We start from the raw sequence: 19,109 nt of genomic DNA, 5'->3' as shown, positions 1-19,109 counted from the left end.
CCGAATTTCTGAATTTCTGAATTTCTGAATTTCTGAATTTCTGAATTTCTGAATTTCTGAATTTCTGAATTTCTGAATTTCTGAATTTCTGAATTTCTGAATTTCTGAATTTCTGAATTTCTGAATTTCTGAATTTCTGAATTTCTGAATTTCTGAATTTCTGAATTTCTGAATTTCTGAATTTCAGGATTCCAGTATTTCAGAATTTCAGAATTTTTTAATTTCTGAATTTCTGAATTTCTGAATTTCTGAATTTCTGAATTTCTGAATTTCTAAATTTCTGAATTTCTGAATTTCTGAATTTCTGAATTTCTGAATTTCTGAATTTCTGAATTTCTGAATTTCTGAATTTCTGAATTTCTGAATTTCTGAATTTCTGAATTTCCGAATTTCTAAATTTCTGAATTTCTGAATTTCTGAATTTCTGAATTTCTGAATTTCTGAATTTCTGAATTTCTGAATTTCTGAATTTCTGAATTTCTGAATTTCTGAATTTCTGAATTTCTGAATTTCTGAATTTCTGAATTTCTGAATTTCTGAATTTCTGAATTTCTGAATTTCTGAATTTCTGAATTTCTGAATTTCTGAATTTCTGAATTTCTGAATTTCTGAATTTCTGAATTTCTGAATTTCTGAATTTCTGAATTTCTGAATTTCTGAATTTCTGAATTTCTGAATTTCTGAATTTCTGAATTTCTGAATTTCGGAATTTTAGAATTTCTGAATTTCTGAATTTCTGAATTTCTGAATTTCTGAATTTCTAAATTTCTAAATTTCTAAATTTCTAAATTTCTGAATTTCTGAATTTCTGAATTTCTGAATTTCTGAATTTCTGAATTTCTGAATTTCTGAATTTCTGAATTTCTGAATTTCTGAATTTCGGAATTTCGGAATTTTAGAATTGCCGAATTTCTGGATTTCCGAATTTCCTCATAGCAAAAATTATAAAATTCCCCAGAATCAAGAAATCCTTTACAACCACTTAAATCTAAAAATTTCTATATTTTACTACATTGTTTTTTGTAAAAGTCTCTATCCCATAAAACAGGTATCCCTCTTTATCTTTTATCTTATCAAATTTTCCGTTTTTACAAATAATATCCAAAATGTTTACAGCTACTCAGTTCAAAACCTTTGTAATAATTAAATTGATGCAATTAGGCGGAAGTTTTTTATTCGGTTCGGGTATTCGATGAGAGTGAAAATGATGTTGCGAAAAGGTCAGATAAACAGGAAAAGCTTAAGGGGGAAAGGAGAGAAAGTTTTTCACCTTTTTACGCAAGAACGGTTATGAGATTTAGATCTCACTAACAGATTTGAGTAAGTTGTTGAAAATTGGGATCTCTAGAAACTTAAGGAGTTTCTGGAAAATCTAGGAATGCAGATATTGTATTTTCGAGAGCGTATACATGTTTTGTTCAGATTACAGTATATTATTAAATACACAGGACCAATTTATCCTAAAATCTCAAACTAGCTTTTATCGGAACACTAAGGATGACATTTTTGGCTCTAAACTTCGACGGACCGAATTTGAAGAGCTTTTTTGCTAATGCGAATATGCAACCATTTTAAGGATTTTTAGGATCCTGGCACACTTGTAAGGATCTAAGAATCTAAGATCTCCAAATTAATTCTCTCTCGAGTATAAGACGCATGCGTCACTTGTGTCTTCTTCCTCCTCGAATATCCCGTGTCATCAAAATTCCGAATTTGTTATTATTATGATTTTTCACTCCCCCCCCCCCCTATCCCGCCATTTTGTCCATCCTTTTTTGCATTTCATTTTACAAGTGTGTCCTTCTCAAAGAGAACCCGTTTATGCCATTTACATTCTCATCTAAACACACCGGCTAACGATCCGGTCATCGATAAAAATGCCGAAAAAATGGACACCTTTTTTTGTGGAAATCAAAATTGGTATGGCGCGTGTGGGAGAAAAATTTGAAACATTAGAATCTTCTAGAGAGAGCATAGAATTTCATAGAAATGAGCCAATGAGCTTGGCTGGGCCGGTCAAGGTCCCAAGGCGGCCGTGGGCCGCTGGCGGCCCGGTCCGGTCGGCTAAGGTCATAGAAACACGTCTAGGCTTATCGATTCAAAGGATCAGCGTTCGAATGTCAATCTCTCTTTTTTCTAAATCTACCTGTTTTGAAAAGTGTAATGATCTGATATGTTCAAACCCGAAAAGGTTTTGGGGGCTAGGAAGTTTTTTTCTGCATCTTAAAACTGATGTAAGGTAAATTATGTGTAACGTTCTTCAGGATTTTATTTCAAGAATATCTGAAATTGTGGAATGCTAGGCCACTTTTCCGTATATCCAACAAAAAATGAGCTGTGTGAAAAAGGAGTGAACGGAACAAAAACACTGAAAATCTAAAAAAAATCAATTTGCAAATTCGCTCTACTGAACTGGAAACTCACCGAATTGAACTGAAAGTTTACCAAATATTTATTTCATAGAATTTGGTAAAATAATCATCGAGATGTGGCCAATTGAAATAAGGTATTATGTAGACGTATAGAGTCAGAAGAACTGAGGGACATAGCGTCAAAACCACCGCGTAACTTGCCAAGTTGCTGTTAAACTTTGACATATTCAGGCATTTTGGGAAGCTCAGAAAACGCCGAATTCAAAAATCTAAATTTAAATGAATTTGGTGAAAAAAATCAAGATAAGGCTATTTTAAAAGTGGACCTATTTTAATAACGTATAGAGCAAAAAACGCCGAGTAGCTCACCGAGGTTTTTTTTCAACTTTGTATTAATTACGCTCTTTCGAAAACTCAGAAAACACCGAGTTCAAAAATTTAAATTTTATAGTAATCGGTAAAAAAGATAAGCGAGGTATAGGTACTTTAAATAAGGTTCTCTTAGGCCCCCGAGGAAGAGTCCGGTGATCATGAAAAGGGTTGCAACTTGCCAATAAGTATCAAATCTGCCATTTTACGACTCAATAACTATAATTCTGCCCAAAGGAAGAATGTTGTCTTTTGTCAGGTACTTTGCACTTATCCCCCACTATTCCTTCTTCAACGCATCCATAAAAGTTCATTATTATTTCTCTCTATGTAATTCCTTGTTCCCATACATTTCCCGTTCCTTGATTTTTCCTCTTATCACTACCTCCTTCTTTATCAATGTTTATCTCTTTCGGCAGATGAAAAAATACGCGATACCTGCTGTCTACATATGGGCATTACGCAACCGTTTCTTCTAGAAGGTTTTTCAGAATCTTCAGTGATAATTTAGTGTAAAATGTGTAACTCTATAACGTAGATTCTCTTCCTATCCCCGACTTTTACATTTTCATTCACTTTTCAAGCGAAAAAAGTTTCACCGGAGGGAGAAAGTATGGTAATTTGATGATGGATTTGACAGGCCATTTATTGTATATACTAAATGGTCAAATGAAGAAGACCAGCGGGAGCCAAAAAAAGCTGAAATGTCCTTCATTTTTTAATGATTTGAGAAAATAGATTATCAAATAAAAATTAGATGGGAAAACGAAGAAAAAAGGATTTATAAGGGGATTGCAAGGTTGAATGGGAACTGAAGAAGTAGAGATTTCAAGGAGGGGTATTAATAAAATTCTCGAATTATAATCTTTTCAAGGAATTGAACTTGTGGGCCCACATCCCAAAAAAACCCCTTGAAATTTTGAATGCTGATGAAATTTTATATTTGAACTTTTTAGAAAATTATTATTTTTTTTTGCTGAAAAATTACTTTTCAAAGCTCCCAGAGTTTTGGAATTTTTGAGATTCTCAGTATTTGCTGAATTTCCTACAATCCGGAATTTTCCAAACTTCCTAATTGCAAATCAGAATTTTCACATTTTCATCCAAAATGTTTCAATACTTTTTTAATGAATTTTCAGAAACTTTGAATTTTTTTGATTTTTAGGAAATTTGGGTTTTTATTTTGTTTTGTGAATATTCGAATTCGAATTTTCTGATTTTTAAAAAAATGTTGTACAAAAATCCCAAAGTTCTGAAATTCCTAAATTACTGGACTACCTTGAACATTGAGTTTTTAAAAAAGTCTAGACTTTTAATTTTCACTTTTTAATGTCAAAAAAGTGAAATTATAAAATAATTAGCTTCTTTTTCCCTTTTTTCCTGATTTTTCCGCCTGATTACTCACCGGGGAGTACATTCAGGAAAAAGGGAAAAAAATCATTCGAACAAGGATTAGAAATCTAGGAATCCGATTTTTTTTCTCAAAAATCTGAAAAAAATCTATCCTCTTTGATTATTGATATCTTATCTGATTTATATGCTGATTTCACTTTTTTACACATAAATATAAAAGATAAGACTCTCTTTTTATTTATGATGGGTGTCACCCAGGGTGGTGTGACAAGGTTAGAAGAGCCTCTAACTTTGAGCGCATTCAACTGGGTTGCTGTAAAAGATATTAAAAAGTTGTTAACTGATAAAATGTTTCTCGTATTATCAGCAATATTTTATTCGTTGACAAATTTTCAATATCTTTTATAGGAGCCGAGATAACTTGGCTCAAAGAAAAGGGCACAAAAATTTAGTTTTGAAAATTTCAGACTCAAGGAATCGTTGAATCTAAAAACCGGCCTTATTAAAGATAATCAATCAAAATGATGAGCAATCATACGATATGATATCACTATGGCGATTTGGCATAATCTGCCATATTTCCCCTTCTTTACCCATTCCATTCCATCCATCTGATTTTTTTAGCCGAACACGAACAACCCCATTTGGGATTGCGCGGAAAATTTCTCTGCAACACAGACATACACCTTCTATCCAGTCTTCGCTTTGAAATGTCGCAATCGGAAGGAAAAGAGAGAAGCTTCATCTCATCATCGTCATCAATTGCGCGATAAAACGGCCCCCAGGCGGCAGGCGGTCGAAAGTGGGCGGAGTCGAAAAAGAGTGGGGGAAGGTAGAAAAGGCACTCGGCTTCGTTGCCATTCCGACAGTTACTCCACTTTCTTCCCTCTAGAATCCAAAATGAGAGTTGTGCTAGCCGTTTTATTGGCTGTGTCGCCCGCGTTGGCATGCATCGGAGGTGCCGGAAGTGCCGGCGGATGTTGCCCACCATCGCAACCATCGTGCGCACCAGCTACCCCACCATGCTCTAGCTCCAGGTGAGATTTTGTTCTTTACATTCATAGTGTTCCAATTTACTTTTCTCTAAATTTTTTTGATCTTTAAAAACTCCTTGGTCTTTGGTTAAAAAATTGTCAATTTCAGTGAAAAAGTGGCACTTTTAGATCCTTGAAAAAAGCATTCGAAATTTTTCATACCGTTTTGAAAATTTCAGAGTATACTAAACAAAACTAGAGCTTCATTTTTGTAGTTGACAACTATTTTGTAAAATTCAATCCTAATGAGATATGCCGCGTGGAAGGGACCCTCTTTACTTGTAACACGAAGGTGCACCTCCCCCTCCCCTTTTTTTGAGGGGTCCTCCTCGCCAAAAAAGGAGGATCTCTTCCACGTGGCGTACCTCCTTGGGCTCAAATTCTACAAAAAAGTTGTCAACTACAAATATGAAGCTCTAGTGCTGTTTAGTATACTCTGAAAGTTTCAGACTAATCGGACAATTTCATTTTCTTCTGTAGACTTATGAAATTGGCTTACCATATAATAAGTCATAAAAATTCCCCCTCTTTTTGGGGACTTACCTTTTACCAAATTTATCTTGATTTCTGTGACAGATATCAAAAAGTTGTCAACTATCAAAATGATTATCATAATATCACAAATATTTTACCAGTTGATTACTTTTTGATACCTTTTACAGGAACCGAGATAAATTTGGTCAAATTTACGAGATCTTTTTTTGCATTTTTAGCATTTTTTAGACATTTGTGCCTATTTTTAAGCATGAGGTTTTTCGAAACCTTTTGAGACGGTTTTGAAATGTATTTTTTTGTGTTTTTCAAGGGTTTCAAATAATCTCAAGTTTTTTTTGAATTCTAGGCAGTTTTAAACAATTCAAGACATGTGTAGGTTTTTTTTTCATAATTTCAGTCATTTAATTTTTTTTGAGATCCCAGTTATTTTTTTTCTGTACCTCAGATGCACTTTTTCTAGGATGACTGACAAAATTTAGTCATTTTTCTACCTCTGTAATTTTGCCTGAGTCCCAAAATAGTGATACAAGCTTTCTTCAAAGTCTAGTTCTGAAAACGAATTCTAAAAATTCAAAAAGACCAAAAATAGAAACTGCCACTTGACCAAGATCTTCTAAGAAAATGTTTTGAATTCATTTCGGAATTCAAAAGGCATTCAAAACGGCGCCATAAGTCCATTTGCCACCCCATTCAGCCAAGGCGGAAGCGGGTGTCCTTTTCCTGTCCGCAAAACCTGCTTGACGTCTTCAAAAGACTGTCATTCATCGCCTAAGCGACACCTATTTACAGTTACGCAAGCGGAGGCGGAGCCTACGCTGCCGCACCAGCCGCCCTTCCACCTCCACCACCACCACCACCATCCGCCGGATACGCTGGAGCTGCCGGACCAATCGCCGGTGGAGCTTACAGCCAAGGACCACAAGGAGGATTCGGTGGAGCCCCACAAGGAGGTTACCAATCTGGACCAATCGGAGGAGGACAGCAAGGATATGCTGGACCAGGACCAATCGGAGGAGGAGCTCCACAAGGACCAAGCTACGCCGCTGGACCAGCTCAAGGACCAATCGGAGGAGGCCAACAACAAGGACCATCCTACGCCGCCGGACCAGCTCAAGGTATCCAGGGAGGAGGACAAGAAGGATATGCTGGACAAGGAGCTGCTCAAGGAGGACAAGGTTACCAAGCTGGACCAGCTCAAGTTGCTCCAGTTGAGCAGCCAGCTCCACAACAAGGAGGATACCAATCCGGACCAGTCAACTCCATTCAGGTGACCCAGGTGTCTCACGGAGGACTCTACCAAGCTCCACCAGAGCAGCCAGCTGCTCCACAGGGTTAGTTTTGTTTTGCATGATCCACAGTTTTGAGTTTTTTACTGGGCTTGCATCCACCTTTCACAATGCATTTTGAACCACAAAAAATCATCACCCACCTTCACCACCCACCCATTATTCAGTTGTCGAGCCAGTCGCACCAGTCGCCACCTACACCCAAGGACCAGTTCCAACTCCAGTCGAGGAGCAAACCGTCGAAGTCGCCCAAGCACCAGAACCCGCACCAGTTGAGCAGCCAGCACCAGAGCAACCAGCACCAGAGCCAGAAATCATTGAGACCCCAGTTGTCGAAGAGACTGTTGCAGAGACCGTCACCGAGGCCGCCACCGTTGTCGTTGAGGAGACTCAAGCTCCAATCATCGAGGAGACCCAAGCCCCAGTTGTCGAGGAGACTCAGGCACCAGTTGTTGAGGAGACCCCAGCGCCAGCTCCAGTTGAGCAAGCACCAGTTGCTGCTGCCAAGGAGGAGTCCACCTATGATGATATCGTTGAGGAGCAACCAGCCACCGCTACCGAGGCCGCCACTGAGCAAGTTGATACTGTTGAGGTGAGAAGGTTTATCGTAGGAAGGATTTTGTTCGGCCGCGGTCTAGGGGGTATAATCAGCCCAATAATTGACGCATTTTCGAATAAGTTCGGAATTAAGAACCGTGGTCGGCCGCGGGCTAGATCGAACATTTTCGTTCTTCTCCTAGACTCTAGTCTTCCTAAACCCAATTATCCTCAGGAGACCAACGAAGCCGTCGAGTACGCCGATGAGGAGGGAGACGAAGGAAACTGCGACGATCCAGAGCTGCGCGCCATCGTTGAGAACGCTTTGAAGAATGAGAAGGTACGTGAAGTTTAGCTAGCTTAAGGTAGGTGCTTAAGGTAGCTTAAGGTACTTAAGGTTGGTTGTCCAAACATTTTGAAAATTGCCGGATCTGCTTGAAAACTAGGGGCATCATTATGTGGGAAGAAAAATTCGTGATTTTCCAGATCAATTATCTCGGTTCCTTTATCAGTTATCAAAATGTAGTTCACAGATAAAACGTTACTGATAACATGTCTAACATTTTTGTAGCTTGCAAATCTTCGATATCTTTCAAAGGAATCTAGATAAATTGGGTCAAAGTTAGGGTGCTTAGTTTTAGTGTTAGCCAATTTCACAAGTCTACAGAAGTGCGTATATATTTTCTGATTAGTCTGAAAATTGTATAGTATACTAAACAAAACTGGAGCTTCACTTTTGTAGTTGACAACTTTTTCGTAAAAATTGAGCCCAAGGAGATATGCCACGTTGAAGAAGGGGTTGCTCAGCGGCGGCGCCAAAATTTCGCTCCCCCCCCCCTTTGGGCTTCTAGAGGGGACTTCTAATTTCGGGCCCCTTTCTTCTACGTGGCATATCTCCTTAAGCTCAAATTCTACAAAAAAGTTGCCAACTACAAAAATGAAGCTCTTGTTTTGTTTAGTATAATCTGTAATTTTCAAATGTTTGGGTATTTTGGAAGTTCTGAAAAACGGCTCTGGAAATTTAAGCTTTATTTGGATTTTTGGCTTTTTTTTGGGAATTACGGTACCGGTTCATTAAGTTGATCAGTGTTACAAAAAGTGTACTCAAAAAATCGCCACGCGTTTTTTTCTGCCATCTGCCATATCCAACCTTACGTCATCAGAAAACTTGATAACGGGAGAGAGGAGACATCGCCATGAGAACTGGATATATCGTTAGCGTACCTATTTACAACACCCACGGAGGGGGATATACCTTAATGACATTGAAATGTTGCAAAAAAGTCAGAGATAGAAGACACTACACCGGTTTTCTTAATTCTTGTTATGTAAATTGAAGGAGGAATGGAAATTGGATAGGTTTTAGAAGAGGGGGAAGAATTACAAAAGATTATTAGATTCGTTTAATATAAAAAGTGGGTGGACACATAAATCAGTCACAGTTGTGTTTAGCTAATTACCTGGAACATTGGGGGTTAGAAATCATAGATTTGATTGATTTAGAGGATGCCAAGGTGTATGTCTGACTAATCAAGGCTGTCGAGAAGGAACAGGGCCGCGGCCGGTCGGCCGGGTAAGTTGCCATGGACCAAGCTGTCAGCTCGTTCGGAAATAAGCTCAGCTAGCCAGCCACAGAAATCTAGGACCGCTAGGCTGCAATATCCCAATCAAAGAAGCCGTGGTTTTGAAGTACTGTGCTACTGACAGCCTTGTGGCGCACAGTAAGGATCCTGTAGGTTACTGTAGGGATGCTGTAGGTTACTGTAGTGGTGAGAATCGTGTAGGAGGTTACTGTAGTGGAGATAGTGGACACCCGGACGAATTTCGTTCTTGATTCTGTGCAAAATGAAACGATTTTCATGTATAGAAAAATGACAAATATTCCCAAAAAAATTCAAAAAACTAAAATTTTGAAAAAATTGTTCCTCTCCTGGAACCGCTAACTTTGAGCCAATTTATCTTGCTTCCTGTGAAAGATATCAAAAAGTAGTCAACTAACAAAATGTTAATCGTAACTTCAGAAACATTTTATCAGTTGACCACTTTTTGATATCTTTTACAGGAAGTGAGGTAAATTTAATCAAAGTTTGAAGTCTTCCCCTTTCTTAAAGAATGACCGCCGTCCCCTTCTAGCTTTTACCTTTGAGCCCATTTGTCTGGGTTTCTGTAAGAGATATCAAAAAGTGGTCAACTAACAAAATGTTTACCATCTTATCAGCAATATTTTATCCGTTGATTACTTTTTGATATCTTTCACAGAAAATGAGATATATGAGATCAAATTTAAAAGTTGAGAACTGGGGAGGCGGCGTCATTCTATTGGAGGTTACGGTAATCCATAACTCTGCTCAAATGGACCCGATTTTCATGCAATTTGGACCAATTAATTAACATCTTTTGAACATTTTTAAACAAAAATATTTTTTCCAGGACAACCTCGAGGCCGCCCGTAAGATCGAAGGAGACGCTTCAGCCAAATTCGGAGGACGCTTCAACGCCATCGTCTCCGACGCCGAGTTCGCCTATGTCAACTGGTACGGAAAGAGAAACTGCCAACTGAGATACGAGAACCGTCACTCTTTGACCTGGGAGGATTAAGGCCTTTAGGCTCATACCTTAGGCCTTAAGGCCCCCCTTACAGTAGTTGTCGTAACTTATCTCTTCTGTTTTTCTTTGTTCCCTTTATTTATGCTTTGCTTCAAATTCCCACTGCACGATTGCTCAGGCTCTCCGCTCACAACTTTTTTGAATTTCCCTATATATTCTTTTTGGGTTCCCGCCGTTGCCATTCCCGTTTTTTTCTTGTTTTTTTTTCGAAAATTTACCATCCATACAAATATGGTCGGCACTTGTCTGTACAAATTGAATATGATGAACTTCTATGTTTATGAATTTTTTTTTGACTGTGATTATTATTTTTGAAATATCTAGAGAAGAAAATTTCAAAATACCGTAACCACTCATATAGAATGCCCTATAATTTGAGCCAATTTATCTAGGTTCCTGTAAGAGATATCAATAGAAGGTACAAGTTGGCCGACAGAGAGCTCAATTTGGGGCCAATTTATCTGGGTTCCTGTAAAAGACATCAAAAAGTAGTTAACTGATAAAATGTTGCTGATACTATGATAAACATTTTATTAGTTGACCGCTTTTTGATATCTTTCAAAAAAATGAGATAATTTGGCTTAAAGTTTGGGGATCTAAAATTACAAGTTGGCCGACAGAGATCTCAATTTGGAGCCAATTTATCTGGGTTCCTGTAAAAGACATCAAAAAGTGGTTAACTGATAAAATGTTGCTGATATCATGATAAACATTTTATTAGTTGGCGACTTCTTGATATCTTTTACACCAATCTCGTTAAATAGGCTCAAAATTAGTTCTGTAAATTTTAAAGGAATCTAGAATGAATTTCTGGAAATTTTCACATCGTAAAATGTCAAGATTTTCGAATTTTGAACTTGCCGGAAATCAGAAAAAAAACTCAAAAAATTCTGAGAAAAAACCAAAGTATATGGAAATTTCTGAAAATTGGAAATTTCGAAAATCCGATACTTGGAAATTCAGAAATTCAGAAATGGGAAAATCTAAATTTCCAAAAAACCTAAAACTTTCAAAACTCAAAAATTCTAGAAATCAAAATCTCAATATTCTGAAGAACCAATATTTTTCAAAATCATAAAATCCTAAAAATTCAAAATTGCGTAAAATCTGAAAATGCTAGAAATCCGTTGGAATCTTAACATTCACTAATATTTGGAAATTCTGAAAACCCAAAAACTCTAAAAAAAGCCCAACCCTATAATTCTGTCTGTCTGTCTGTCTATAGATCCAGATGTTCTTTCCACAAAGCAGTTTTTTGTTCGGTCTCCCGTCCAATTGAAAAAAAATTAATTGAATGAATCCTCCGTGGAAGAAAACTAATTGATAGACTGAATTGAATTCATCCTATCTCATCTCGAAAATTTCTTCAGAAATTCTGAAGACGTTTAGTGTGGCAGAATGGGGTGCTGGGGGGATAACAATGAGAAGGATTGGCAATTGAGAAAATGTTGAAAAGGGATTTCTGAAATAAAAATAGGGAAAACGGAGAGGAAATGAGCGGTGGTTGATTAGGTTGTATTCAGATTTGTTGATCTAGATGAGAAGAGAGCTCAATTTGTTGGTTTATCTTTAGAAGAGGATATGTTACGTTACTAACCGTTTAGTAATAGAATTCTGATTTTTGGAATTCCCAAAATTCTAAAAAACCTGAAAGCTAATTTACAGGAAAATAAACAATTTTAGGATTTTCAGAATATTTAGAACTTTTTGAATTGACTACCGTTCCTTACTCTAATAGAAGACCGAACCGTCAGCTTTGAGCTCAATTATCTCGGCTCCTGTAAAATATATCTAAATTTTTTCAACTGATAAATTATTTATCATAATATCATCAATATTTTATCAGTAGAATCGAGAATATTAAGCTTAAAATCGACGGATACTGTATTTGGATTTTTTGGACTTTCTGCGGTTTCTTGAATTTTCCCGAATCTCAAAAAGTTCTTCAAAATTTTTAAAAATTCAAAAAGTTCGGTATTTCAGAATGTTTTAATTTTCAAAGTGTCAGGAATGCGAATTCCGGAATTTTAGAACATTCAGAAGTCCCCGAAAAGTTGATAAAAAGAATTTTTAGAAACTTTGATGGAATTTTTAAGATTCTTCCGAGAGTACACGCTCATACTGACTAATTATTGGCATTTGAAGAAAACGCTTAAAAATTATATACTTTTATTTTCCCCAACATCACCAGTTCTCCCAAAATTTCCTCTAAGCGTCTTCGAAAAATTCTCTGTAAGCTCATAATTGTCATGTGCGACATCTCACCCTTATCAACCCACAAAGAGCATGTGGGAAATGCTCAAAGAGCTCATGGAGAAAGTTTTCAGAGAACCAAAAGTCCAATTCTTTACCTTTGGAAATTTTTAAATCGATCTTAAACATCATCTGAATTTTTGACACTATAAATACCAAAAACCTTCAATTTTGCTGAATTTTCAAGTTTTAGAAATTCGAGAATTTCCAAAATTTCCAAAATTGCCTATTTCTGAACTGAACACTTGTTCATGCTTAATTATGTGTTATGTACATTTTCGAAATACATATGATTGCTGTGTGTTTTTGAAAGTTTTCTTAAACTTCAGTGTTTATTTCCAGTTGTTTCAACAGCTTCTGAATTTCAATATAAAGTTTCTCCCTAAAAATTGTAACACATAACTTTGATCTAATTTATCTCAGTTCCTGTAAAATATATCAAAAAGTTGTCCATTGATGAAATGTTTATCATATTATCAGCAACATTTTTAGTTGACAATCTTTTGATATCTTTTACAGGAATCCAGATAAATAGGTTCAAAGATGAATGCTTGATTATAGGGTTGGACAATTTGAAAAGCCTAAGAAGTATAGTCCGTTTGGCTTAATTTTTCTGAGAATTTCCGAATATACTAAACAAAACTAGGCCTTCATTTTTGTAGTTGACGACTTTTTTGTAAAATTTGAGCCTGAAGAGATATGCCACGTGGATGAAGAGGTCCTCAGAGGCGGCGCGAAAAAAGCCCTCACCCCACCCCCTTTTTTTTCTGAAGGAAAGTGGGGGGAGCTTTTTCCACGTGGCATATCTCCCTAGGATCAAATTTTTCAAAAAAGTTGTCCATTACAAAAATGAAGCTCTAGTTTTGTTTTGTATAGTTTGAAATTTTCAAATCAATCTGAAAAGTTTAAGATACTTTTTTCAAGAATTTAAAAATGCATTTCTTTCGCTGACTGTTTTCACTGAAATTTGACAGTTTTCAAGTGGTCCAGAAACCCCTTAGCTTTAAAAAAATCCCATTTGGTCCCAATTTTTTTTCTCTGTTAAAAGTATATTCCAACCAATTGTGTCAAGCGACACCACCACTCAACCATCATCAACATCATCCGCCCCAATTCCCGCGCCATTTTCTCAAATCTCTCCTGATTCAATTTGCTCGTCCTCCTCGTTGCTTCTTTGCCTTCTCATTGCTCATCTTCTTCAGAAAACCTCTTTTCCCTTCTTGTACCGCCCGTATTCCCTTCTCCAATTGCGCAATCATCGACACCACTTTGGCAAATTGACCATTTTCGACACCCATCAAAAGTCCCGTGGGAAAATTCTCGGGTGGTGGGTTCGAGAACTTGTTCAATCATTTGAGATTGACTTCTTTTTGAGTAGCTGCTGGAGAGTTTTGACTACGGTAGGTACTAAAAGTTAGGACTCCTAACTTAGGAGGGTCTAGGAGTTTTATTTTGGAGTTTTTGAACTTTTAGGATTTTTGGAAATTCAAGAAAGTCTGGGTTTTCCCAGATTCTTTGGATTTTTAGGATTTTTAGGATTTTTAAAAATTATTTGCATTTCCAGGATTTTCGACTACGGTAGGTACTAAAAGTGAGTAGGGTCTAGGAGATTGAGTTTTTGAACTTTTAGGAATTTAGGAAAATCGAAATCTGGGTTTTTAGAATTTTCGGGATTTTCAGGGATATGATTTTTAAAATTCTTGGGATTTTTAAGATTCTTTGAATTATTAGAATTTTTAGTACTTTTATGATTCCTTGGATTCTTAAGATTTTTAGGATCTTTAGGGTTTTTGAAATTCACAAGCTCAGAAATTAAGAAGTCCAGAAATTCAGAATTTCAGAAATTCCAAAGTTTTGAAATTCTGAAATTCTGAAAATCTGAAATTCTGAAATTCTGAAATTCTGAAATTCTGAAATTCTGAAATTCTGAAATTATGAAATTCAGAAATTCTGAAATTCTGAAATTCTGAAATTCTGAAATTCTGAAATTCTGAAATTCTGAAATTCTGAAATTCTGAAATTCTGAAATTCTGAAATTCTGAAATTCTGAAATTCTGAAATTCTGAAATTCGAAAATTCTGAAATTCAGAAATTCAGAAATTCAGAAATTCAGAAATTCTGAAGTTCTGTTATTCTGAGACTTAACATTCTTAGATTTTGGACTTTTCTGAAAACTCATTTTTTCAATTTTTTGGAGATTTCTCAGTTTTTAGAGTGTTAGGGATTTCTGGAAATTTGAAATTCTAAGAATTTTTCAACTTTTTCTCAAATATCCAAAAATCGAGAAATACCAAGTTTTCAGGATTTAGGATGCTGAGGATTTTTCGGATTCTTTTAGTTTTCTGAATTTTAATGATTTTTTGGTTGTTTTGGATTCTCAAAAATCTCAGGATTCTGATTTTTTTCAGAATTTTTTTTTCAAATTTTCAGATTTCCCCAAAACATGGAAGCCGAATTGTTGCTTCAACTTCTCCAACCCTATCTGTCTCTTATGACACCAGAATCCGGAAAACCATCAGGAACCAAAAAGTCGGGATATTTTATCAAAGACATTCTGGATTTACCATCAGCCGATGGAGAGGAATTTGACGAATTTGGAAGATGTAGTAGGTTTTTTTGAAATTCTGATTTTCAAGGGATTCTGAGTTTCAATATCTCCGGGAAATTTCGAATAGATTCCTTTTCCTGGAGCTTTGAGCGTATCATCTCGTATTTTTCAAAAAAAAAAAAACCTCGCAAATCAAAAAATTAAAAAATTCAGAATCCAATTCCCAAAATCCCACGTCTTCTGATGAGAAACATGTGATGAAATCCAAGAAAAAGAAGGCGCGGACCACATTTTCGGGCAAACAAGTGTTCGAATTGGAAAAACAATTTGATTCGAAAAAATATTTGTCGAGTAGTGATCGAAGTCAATTGGCAAGACGGCTGGATGTTACAGAGACTCAGGTATTTTCAATTCTAGAAGTTTCTAGCTCAATTTTAGGTTACTGTAGACCGAATGGGCTCAAGAATCCCTAGTTGAAAAAACATTTTTAGATGAAAATTTCAGTTTTTTAAAGCTTACTCTAAATATCACCAAAAAACTTCAAATGTCTGAATTTTTAAGATGACTGTAGCTCGAAAAGCACAAAAACACTTAGAAAATTCATGTTTTCAGGTCAAAATCTGGTTCCAAAATCGGCGTACTAAGTGGAAGAAAATCGAGACGGAGCGAGAAAAAATCGATTTCGATGGATCTCCTGAAGATCGAAAATTGGAGGAACAGGATGACGAAAAATCAGAAAAATCAGATGTCTAAATTCCGAATAACGAAACTTTTTAAGTTTTTTCCCAGTGTCAATATTTGATCTCCATAGCTCCGCCCATTTTTGAATTGTGTCCCCTCGAATTCCAATGATCAATTTGTGCAATAAAATTTTTTATTTCAATACATTTGAAACCCGATAACACTTTAAAACTACATACAAACACACGAAAATTTAGGCGGTCATATATTTGGAGCAGTCCAAAGAATTCTTAGTGGTTCTGAAGAATGGGCAACTGGTGTCCGGACAATTCAAAGGGATCGTTGGGTCCGACAGATTCACAATTGTGTTTTCGATCCTACCGGTTGCACAATATTATTCCACAAGTGCTTGGCAACGTTGGCATGTCCCAGCTTCGAGAAATGGAAGCAATCTGGAGCGAACCAGTCCAAATTGACATCTCCGTCGGGTTTTAGTGGTGGAATAGTGATGCCGTTGAAGAATGGCTGAACGACGAAGGTGAAGTCGTCGGTGGTGTCGAAGATTCCGGAATTCTGGATCTCCAACTGGGCGTCCATGTAGCGATGGCAAGCGGCCGAGACCAAGTCATTGGTGAATGCCTTATTCTTTTCGCAGGGGCACTCGAAGGTGTGAAGACCATCGCAGAAGTATTTGTCGTGGTCGATTTGGCGGAGCATTCGCATGTCAAACATTCCCGTCATTGAGACGATGGTTCTGGAAAAAGGATTTTTGGTTTTTTTTGATCGGAGTTTATCGGTGACCATTGGAAAATGATCGCCAAGAATTGGCAAGTGTCATAAATCAAGTTTTAGTCGTCGCCGACGATTGCCGACAAGTTTATGACGATCGCCAAGCTAGTTCCAATTATCGGCAGACATCGGCAATAGGCGCCGACGATTTTCCGATAATCGTCGACACACTACTGATCATCGGAAGGCATCGGTAACAGTCGCCGATTCTACTACGATCAGAGCCGACAAGCTTCCGACGTTCGCCGACAAATTTTCGAAAGTCGCCGACAATCGCGGAGACGTTCCGATCAGGTTGGCATCGGCGACCTGGGCCGATAAGCTTCCGACAACCGCCGACAATTTTTCGACGATTGCTCGCAACTTTCCAACGATCGCCGGTAAGCTTCCGATGATCGCCAGCGATTTTCCGACAATCGCCAAGCACGTTTCGATTTTCGGCGACCATGGGCACCTGTCGCCGATATGTTTCCGACAATCGCCGACCAATTGCCGACGATTGCCAAGCGTATTATTTATGATACAGTAATCGAGAAAAATCGCCGACTACCCGATTTCCCTATTCCCCATACCTTGGCAAGTTATCCTTCAAAATCTGCACCGCAGTGATCACATTCTGTTTCCACTGGGCCTTTGAGTGTGCTCCATTCTCTCCATCATTACAGTAAGCGCACATGTCATTGGCTCCGATGAAAATGTTCACCAGCTTCCAGTCATTTTTATAGTCGATCTGAAAACGAGAACTTTGAATGTTTCCAAAGATTTTAGCTTACCTCCTTATGACTCTGAATAATCTGGACCAAAGCTCTGGCCTGGGTGATGGTGTCAACTGCCTCGGCTCCAGGAACGGCTTGGTTTAGTTTCGAGACCTCCCAGACGTTGGCACTTCCGATGCCGGTAGAGTATCCCATGAGATTCGGACTGAACTTTTTGAGCACATCTGGAAAAAAAGATATTAAAGTTTTTCTAGTTTTCAGTCTTCGCCGATTATCGGCAATCAATTTCTAGGTGTTGCTGGCTATCGGTGACCGGTTTCCAAGAGTCGTCGAAAATCGGCGATCTGATATGTGAGGTTGCCGACTATCGGCGATCAGAGTCTAGGTGTCGCCGGTGCTAGGATATTAGTTTAGAAGCGTCGCCGACTATCGGCGATCGGTTTCCAAGTGTCGCCGATTATCGGCGATCAATTTTTAAGTGTCGCTGACTATCGGAAATCACTTTTCAGGTGTCGCCGATTATCGGCGATCAGTTTCCAGAAGCGGCCGACTATCGGCGAACAGATTCCAGATGTCGCCGACTATCAGCGATCAGTTTATAGGTATCGCCGACTATCGGAAATCACTTTTAAGGTGTCACCGACTATCGGCGATCAGATTCCAGAGGTGGCCGATTATCAGCAAGCAGTTTCCAACGATCGCTGACTATTGCCGATCATCGCTGTCCATCTCCGACCTCTCCCTTTCCCCGCCAAAACTCACTAGCAACAGTGACATGCTCATCCAACGAGCTATCACCTCCGCACTGGAATGCAAGCCCTCTATACTGAAGAATCACAGCAAGTGGATCCCCCTTTGGTGCTCCAGCTCCATTGGCAGCGGTCAGGGAGTCTCCGAGGGCTCCGATGACTTTGATATCCGAAAAACGAACAGAGTGCGCGGAAGTGGGCACTTTTTTGGACCTTCAATAAGGGGTTTTTACAGGAAAAAAGTTTAAAACCTACTTCTGATAAAGGGAAGCATCACATTGCCATCCTGGATATCCCAAGTCTGGTAGTGCCGCTAGTGCGGTACCTACAGTAACCAAAAGGAGCAGAGCGAATCGAGCAGCGGCCGCCATCGTCTCCGAAGAATCGACTGACACCTTATTCGTTCTTCATCTCTTATCAGAGAAATTTTCCTGCGATTTTTATGACCACGTGTTTGTGTGTTAATGACAGAGCAAACTCCGGGAAGTCATGAAAAATATGAAATTTTGGGAATTTTTATGACTTGGAAGAGTTTTTATGGAGCCGGAAAATGAATAAAATGTAGTTTAAGAAGTTATAGATTGTAGAACAAAATTTCAGGTCCTTATGTAAATCCTCATGTCCAGATGTACGCCTAAACGTTTCCTCTAGTTTTAATTTGTCTTCTGATTCATCCCGTACTTTTCTGTCACCTCCCCCCTATCCTCCGGTTCTCTTTTACAATGTCAGTAGGTCAAAAATCTCTGCGTCTCTCCATCCCCCACACTATTTCTCTCCTCTTCTGTTTTCCAAATCGGGCATCTCCCGTTTCGGATCAATTGCTTCCACTTTTCGTATTCTCTCTTTTCCAAGATGACGATTTCGTTTGTAATTTTACTTTTTCTAATTTCCTTAGTAAATACCAGTAAGCTGTCTAATTATCTTAATTAGATCTACCTATTAATCCCTAGGTACCGTACGTCCATTCACCAGTTCTGCTATCCCGATTCCTGGTAGAAATGTGCCGATTATGAGGCTTTTTGAGAATTATGCGGCTTCTTGTCGGCCGACGAATAAGCGAGACTTCAATATGGATCAGTTGGCTAATGTGAGTTTGTTGTGATAGATATAAAAAAGTTGTCAACTGATAAAATGTTGGTGATATTTTGATAAACATTTTATCAATTTACTACTTTGTGATATCTTTCACAGGAACTGAGATAAATTGGGTCAAAGATAAACGAACTAGTTATGGGGTAAGTCAACTCCATGGGTTTGGTGAAGCCTCTATAAACTGATTGATTATTTTGAAAATTTTATAGTATACTAATCAAAACTAGA

The 19,109-nt window shown here is 37.8% G+C and overlaps 4 protein-coding genes across 4 annotated transcripts in view; 3 read left to right on the top strand and 1 right to left on the bottom strand.

The window, feature by feature from the left end:
- Window positions 1-4,994: 4,994 nt before the first annotated feature.
- Cbr-grl-16 lies at window positions 4,995-10,044 on the top strand (the record flags this gene model as incomplete). Its single annotated transcript, XM_045240563.1, has 5 exons — window positions 4,995-5,131; window positions 6,413-6,954; window positions 7,077-7,501; window positions 7,682-7,786; window positions 9,877-10,044. The coding sequence occupies 5 exons, from the start codon at window positions 4,995-4,997 to the stop codon at window positions 10,042-10,044; spliced, it is 1,377 nt and encodes a 458-aa protein (XP_045092855.1).
- A 4,705-nt stretch (window positions 10,045-14,749) lies between these two features.
- Window positions 14,750-15,607, top strand: Cbr-ceh-9 (the record flags this gene model as incomplete). The annotated part of the gene is made up of 3 exons (XM_002638728.1): window positions 14,750-14,912; window positions 15,068-15,255; window positions 15,467-15,607. 3 exons carry the CDS (start codon window positions 14,750-14,752, stop codon window positions 15,605-15,607), a joined length of 492 nt encoding a protein of 163 aa, XP_002638774.1.
- Window positions 15,608-15,892: 285 nt separating this feature from the next.
- On the bottom strand, window positions 15,893-18,160 carry CBG05119 (the record flags this gene model as incomplete). The annotated part of the gene is made up of 5 exons (XM_002638729.1): window positions 15,893-16,289; window positions 16,897-17,054; window positions 17,098-17,264; window positions 17,803-18,002; window positions 18,045-18,160. The coding sequence occupies 5 exons, from the start codon at window positions 18,158-18,160 to the stop codon at window positions 15,893-15,895; spliced, it is 1,038 nt and encodes a 345-aa protein (XP_002638775.1).
- Window positions 18,161-18,798: 638 nt separating this feature from the next.
- Window positions 18,799-19,109, top strand: part of Cbr-lpr-1 — a gene marked incomplete at both ends in the record, with an annotated part of 3,258 nt that continues 2,947 nt past the window's right edge. Inside the window, one exon of the mRNA XM_045240413.1 lies at window positions 18,799-18,876. Coding sequence (XP_045092854.1) covers window positions 18,799-18,876 — 78 coding nt within the window. The remainder of the gene's footprint in view (window positions 18,877-19,109) is intronic.

Source organism: Caenorhabditis briggsae, assembly GCF_000004555.2.
Source record: "Caenorhabditis briggsae complete genome, chrI, whole genome shotgun sequence".
NCBI classification, from domain to species: Eukaryota; Metazoa; Nematoda; class Chromadorea; order Rhabditida; family Rhabditidae; genus Caenorhabditis; species Caenorhabditis briggsae.
Note: the sequence above shows the minus strand (reverse complement) of the source record. Positions and strands in the feature narration are given on the sequence as shown.